At 39.9% G+C, this 6,520-nt stretch overlaps 1 protein-coding gene across 1 annotated transcript in view; it reads left to right on the forward strand.

The window, feature by feature from the left end:
- LOC149530377 (Thioredoxin family protein) overlaps nt 1–605 on the forward strand; it is a 162,451-nt gene extending 161,846 nt beyond the window's left edge. The window contains exon 12 of the mRNA XM_089811594.1: nt 217–605. Coding sequence (XP_089667720.1) covers nt 217–321 — 105 coding nt within the window. The 3' untranslated portion in view covers nt 322–605. The remainder of the gene's footprint in view (nt 1–216) is intronic.
- Nucleotides 606–6,520: the final 5,915 nt, after the last annotated feature.

Consider the following 6,520-nt stretch of genomic DNA (forward strand, 5'->3'; position numbering starts at 1 on the left):
TCTATTGAAAGTAACTTCAGTTTCTTGAATTCCTTGGCTGGTAGTATATTTGACCATTGTGGGCTGCAGGCCTTTGAATTTTAATCACCAGTTCAAAATAATTTTGGATTGAAACTAATGTTCAGGATCTTGAGAGATTGATATGCATGTATATCTGGGGCTTGTTGCTTATTTTCATGGCATCTAAAATCTAAACCGTGATTCGACTTTTGGCAGGCACCATACTTGGAAGATCCAAACACTGGAGTAAAGATGTTTGAGAGTGCTGAGATAGTCGACTACTTGCAGGCAACCTATGCCATTCCTGCTCCCCAAGCTTAATAAATATGCCAAATATGCTATGATGACCATTGGGTGTAAAATAAGGGCGCAATACTTGGACTGGTATGCTTATGAGGATCAATGAATATTTCCTCTTATATGAAATCGCAGTGATGAGGATTCAGTTGTGAAATGTATTCTTAAAAAATGTTGAAATGTCAATACTCAGAAACTCATCATCTCCTTTTAACTCGTACCGTTGGGGAGATGTATATTTAACTTTTCTGAAGCTGTAAAAGTGAGTGTATAGCCTATAAAAAGTGATCACGTCATTGTTTTCCAAACTACAATATTGTATGAATTAATTGGATACAAATGTAAAAATAATTTGCATACACATACACAGCCCATAGTGCAAGACGATACTCTGACTAGCATATGTAATTTGCCAATAAATGAACGGCAGTAACTTGAACAAGTTAATTTAGAATGTTCTTCTAGATAAAAACGTTAGTATTCTATTAAAGAAAAGGTTTGCTCCATCAACTGGATTCTGACAAGGTAACAGAGACAAATAACCTATCCAAAACAGCAAGAGTGCAGGATGTCATGTCTCCTCGCGCTAATTAAGCTCGAGGTGGACGCTTAAGCCTATTCCTCACTACGATAGGCCTAAGTCACAAGGGGTGTATTGGGTGTAGCAAGATATATTATTTTTGAACTCCACATAATGTTTAATTACCTCCCATCGTGCCTTAGGTGTGGGCCATCCTCTATGCGTGCCACTTTGCATCCATGTCTCCACATTGGCATCCACATCTTTCATCTTCTATTTGTAGTCAGAAGTAACGCTCGACTATCGTGTGCATTTTGAATTCTTGGTAACGCATTCTCCTATCAAGAGAGAGGAAGGGGAGCCTTTAGAGGGTGCGTGGAGGAGGTGTTGAGGAGGTTGTGGTGAATTCTGAAACAGACAAGAGATTATTTGAGGACGATAATCCTCTTTTGGCTTGCATCCTAGACGATACACCAGGGATTGTTTTTGGTGGGAAGTTGCAGACTGGACCTTACTGATTCATATTTTCGCTAACGTGGGTCTCATAGTCGAGGAGAATTTATATGCTGGATGAAGCCCCAGCTCTTGGCGTATTGCATCCTAGCTATCAGGTTGGCGGTTTGGCATCATCATTTGGGTCAACAGATTGAAGACGGAGGAAGTAATAGAAGTGAGCGATTGGAATTTTTTGATAGACATAATTCATAGCACAATAAGGTGAGCATATGCAAGTCTCAGTAGAATGGAGCAGTGGTAGAGGCAACGAGTACTCCAGGTAGTTCATTTTTTTAGGCTCACAAGGGACAGGCGGTTGAGGAGTCCCAATCTAGAACTGAACCCACAACTTCAAGTTGTTTATTAGAAAACCATATGTTCAGATGTTGCTATAATTTTGATGCATATTGTTTAGAACTGATGTAGGTAAAACTTTTTAAATTAATCTCTGCACGCCGATTTTAGTTGCATGTTCAGAGTTGAATTTAGAAACTATTATTTGGTATTGAAATAGAGTTGCCTCAACTATCTTGCACAATAAAACTTATTGACATTTTCATGATATACAAGTAAAATTGTAGCATAGTAAAGTGTTTTCAAAGAAAAGTCATTACAAGTGGTATTAGAGCAATAAACCTACTGCCTTGTGAATTTCTTCTTGAATGCACCAGTACAATAGAAAACTATGTGGAATTTCGAAATATCCACAAATTCCTGAGGGAAAAACAGTTTCAGAGGTCATTGGAGTACATTCAATGGCTGAAAGGCTTCCAAATGCAGTAGAGGAGGCAGAGAGAGAAGCAATAAACACTTTAAGGGCTCTGAGAAATGGGCAAAATCAGGTTGCTACTGTTCTGCAACAATTCATGCAAGCTATACAACAGATGAATATTGGGCCTAGAAGAGCCTAAAGTCATCGCAGTGTGGATGAGAATGTAGTTGGATCACCGCATTGCAGAGACACACTCACTCAAATTGTAGACATGCCTCTAATGCCTATTTTTACTGAACAACATGATGATATTGTTAATGCAAGAGCCATGGGAGACATACTTGAAGTTGTCATGGCTATACATGCTGAATGAGATTTGTTTCCAAACAATGTTAAGGTGGTTTTAGGTTTCGTCCAATAGATGATCCAATGAAGGGAGATGTTGAGAGCTAGACATGATAGGAGGCCAAGGACTCCTAGTATAGATTTAAAACATGCTATGAACAAGTTCTCATTACTAGTATTTGATGGTAGCGGGAAAACTACAACTAGAACTTGGATACAAAAATTGGATACTTTTCTCACATTTAAACTCATGTCTGAAACTGATGCAAATCAAATTTGCTACTATGCATTTAGATGGACCAGCTTATGGTTGGTAACCCAAGATCATGGCATGATTAGTTTAGATGAGGAGTTTAGCAATAAACTGATTAGCATATTTGATAGAAGTGGTCACCGGATCATAGATTCAGAGGGAAATGCAAGGTTTATTATATTGAAGTGGTTTCAGATGATGAAAATGATGGTAACAAATATGATGACGACGAGGAGGATGTTGTTCATGAGCAGCTCCAGTCGGGAAAGTTAGATAAATCAGTTCCAAATCAGCCACCTATAGTTGTTACCCTCTCTAGAGATCTTGTAGGTAGTCTTATTTGTCTTAAGGGAAGAGTCAAGGGGCAGTGAATAATTTTCTTAGTTGATACAAGGGCTATATTTAACTTCATAACCACTTCTATAGCCAAAAAAAAAAAGTTACAGGTGGATGCAGTTCCACACTTTGATGTTAAGGTTGCTGGTGGAGGTCTTCTTGAGTGTTTGGGGCTAATGGAGTCAAAGTTCATTAGGAAAAGATTCAAGCTGTCCTAGATTGGTCACCACTGAAGAATGTGTCAGGCTTGAGAGGATTCCTTGGGCTGTGCTCTTACTACAGGAGGTTCATTAAGAGATTTTCACACCTTGCAACACCCCTTACTGATCTTACGAAGATGGGGGCTTTATAGATGGTCTACAGATTTGGGAGGGATATTTGATGAAGTCAAGAGGGTAATGAGCACATGTTCAGTGCTAGTGCTTCTTGATTTCACTAGACCATTAATCTTGGAGTGTGATGCTTCAAGTGAGGGGATTGGGGTTGTGCTCATGCAGGATAGACATCCTATTGTGTATGAGAGAAGGAAACTGAAAGATCATGAAAAGTTGTATTCCTGTTGGTGTAAATAGGTATTTACTATTTACACTTTACTTAAGTTTACTTAGGTTAGTGCATTATTTTATTATTTCTCTTTATGAGACACTTAGGAGTTTGTGCATCTTCTATAGTTGTCATGTAGACAACATAGAAGTATGCAACATAGAAGTACCCAAGATCAAGGAACTCAAAACACAAGCACAAATTAGACCAGAGTATGATCAGAATAACTATATAGTATTCAATTCTATGTACAAGTAGACTAGGAGTGCCTCAATATAAAGGCCTCTGAGATGCACCTAGAATGCCTCAAAATCAACATCGTGATAAGTCCAACAACTAGGCACATGTCCACCAGATATGGGTTATCCTCCATTATGCACGAAAGTAAGTGCGATGATGAGAGGATAAGCCTACAAAGGTGAAACATGCACATCAGTGTTGTAGACAGCATGTGCTAAATTAGGAGTACGAAAAACTGTGTTGTCTACATGAAAACTCAGTGAATGATGCAAACTCCTATGGTGTACACACCATGTGCATAATTAGAGTTGCGTACTTCTATGTTGTCTACATGACAATTGTAGAAGATGCACAAACTCCTAAGTGTCTCATAAAGATAAATAATAAAATAATGCACTAACCTAAGTAAACTTAAGTAATGTGTAAATAGTAAATACCTATTTACACCAACACCCCCCCTTAAGTGCAACTTAGGGGAATGCACTTAAGCTCATTAATGCATAATGGGTCCTGGCTACTAGGCCATGTTAGGTACCCATGTACAAAAACAATGCTAAAAATGATGCAATGCAATCTCTCATAAAGCGGAGAAAGAGGGAAAACCTCATGGGAAAAACCCTCCTCCAAAAAGAGAGATAAGTACAATAGAGAGAGAGAGAGAGAGAGAGAGAGAGAGAGAGAGAGAGAGAGAGAGAGAGAGAGAGAGAGAGAGAGAGAAGACCTCATAAGAGGAAAAAATCCCTCCCAGAAGAAGAAGAGAGAAGTCAAGGGACTCCCCTATCTGCTACATCTCGCACCCCCAAGAGATCTCGTAAATGAGTATACTTGACCTTGGTGAAGGGTTTGGTGAAAATATTAGCGACTTGCTCTGCTGTAGGACAGTATTGAAGTGCAATGATCTGCTCATGTATAAGCTCTCTAATATAGTGCATGTGAACCTCAATGTGCTTTGTCCGTTGATGTTGAACTGGATGCTTAGAGATTTCAATGGCACTCTGATTGTCACAATGAATAACTGTCGGCTTAGGTAGATCGAATCCAAACTCCTCCACGATGTGCTATAACCAAAGAGCCTCTGTAGCTGCATTGACAGCCCCTCGATATTCAGCCTTTGTGGAAGAAAGAGCAACATTAGTCTGCTTCTTACTTTGCCAACAAATAGGGCCAGAACCAAGGTGAAATGTGTACCCTGAAGTAGACTTCCGAGAATCTAAGTCTCCTGCATAGTCTGAATCTGTGTAACCAATCAACTGAAGCGCTCTACCTACTGCATAATGAATCCCATGTGTATGTGTACCCTTGGTATAGTGCAAAATGCATTTGGCAACCTTCCAATGAAGCTCATGAGGTTCTTGCATAAAGCGTGAAACCATACCAACTGCAAAGGCAATATCAGGGCGTGTGTGTGTCAAGTAGATAAGGCTCCCGACTAACTGTCTGTATAATGTTGCATCAACAAGTGGAGTAGTGCACTTAGCCTCTAGCTTGACACCTAATAGGAAGGGAGTAGAAGCAGGCTTACAGTCAGTCATGTGAAACCGAGAAAGCAAGTTAAGAGCATACTTGGGCTGTGAAAGTGAAATCCCTGCTGAAGACTGTATGATCTCAATGCCAAGGAAGTAATGTAGAAAACCCAAGTCTTTCATGGCAAATCTGTCCTGAAGAGAGGTCTTGACACTGGCTATGATGGATGCAGTGCTCCCTGTAATGATCAAGTCATCGACATAAAGCACTAAGATCAAGTGAGAGTCATCCTTCTGAAGAATGTAGACATTTGAATCAAAATGACATCTTCTGAAACCTACTGAGAGGAGAAATGAATCCATTTTGGCATACCAAGCCCGAGGAGCCTACTTTAAACCATAAATAGACTTCTTTAATTTGCAAACCATAGTAGAATCCTGTATGAACCCCTGTGGCTGCTCCATATAAATTTCCTCATGAAGGTCACCATTCAAAAATGCACTCTTAACATTCATCTAGTGTACAACCCATCCTTGAGCTGCAGCGATTGCTAGTGTCAGGCGAATGGAGTTCATTTTGGCAACTGGTGCAAAAGTCTCTGTATAGTCAATACTTGGAACTTGCGAGAAACCTTTGGCAACTAGTCTAGCCTTATGTTTATTAATACTTCCATCCGCTGCAAATTTGGTTCGATAGATCCACTTGCATCAAACTACTTTTCTTCCCTTAGGAAGGGTAACTAAGTCCCACGTGTTATTTTTCATCAAAGAATTGTATTCTTCCTCCATAGCTGTATCCCATTCTAGAATCCCTGATGCTTCCTTAAAAGACTGCGGATCTAAAGCAATGTCTATGTATGCATGTGGAAATGACTTGTGCTGTGACCTTGTTCTCCGAGTATCTGAAGGATTTCCCACTAATGAACCTGCTGCATCAAGAGTTTGTTGCGCCCAACGAGGTTTAGTGGAAGAAGATGAAGGAATGTCCTCAACTGTTTGTTGACCCTGCGAAGGTGGTGTCCTACGAGTCAAGGTTAGAGGAATTTCATCTTCTGAGTCACTTTCATCACTATGATCACTATCCACATAGGAGGAAGAAGGAGGAGTTGAAGAGCCCAAACTTGGACACGTCTCTTCAAAATGAACACTCCTCTCATAGAAAAATTCGTGAGTCTCTGGATCCATTAATTTATATGCTTTGAGATGATCAGGATATCCAACAGATATGCATGGTTTTCTTTGTGGTTCTAATGCCTTGCGCTTTTGTGGAGGTATCCTTGCCCACGCTGGAGAACCAAAAACTTTGAAGTGCTTAA

Source organism: Cupressus sempervirens, chromosome 11, assembly GCF_028749045.1.
Source record: "Cupressus sempervirens isolate cs-2001-9-10 chromosome 11, ASM2874904v1, whole genome shotgun sequence".
In the NCBI taxonomy this organism is placed as follows: domain Eukaryota; kingdom Viridiplantae; phylum Streptophyta; class Pinopsida; order Cupressales; family Cupressaceae; genus Cupressus; species Cupressus sempervirens.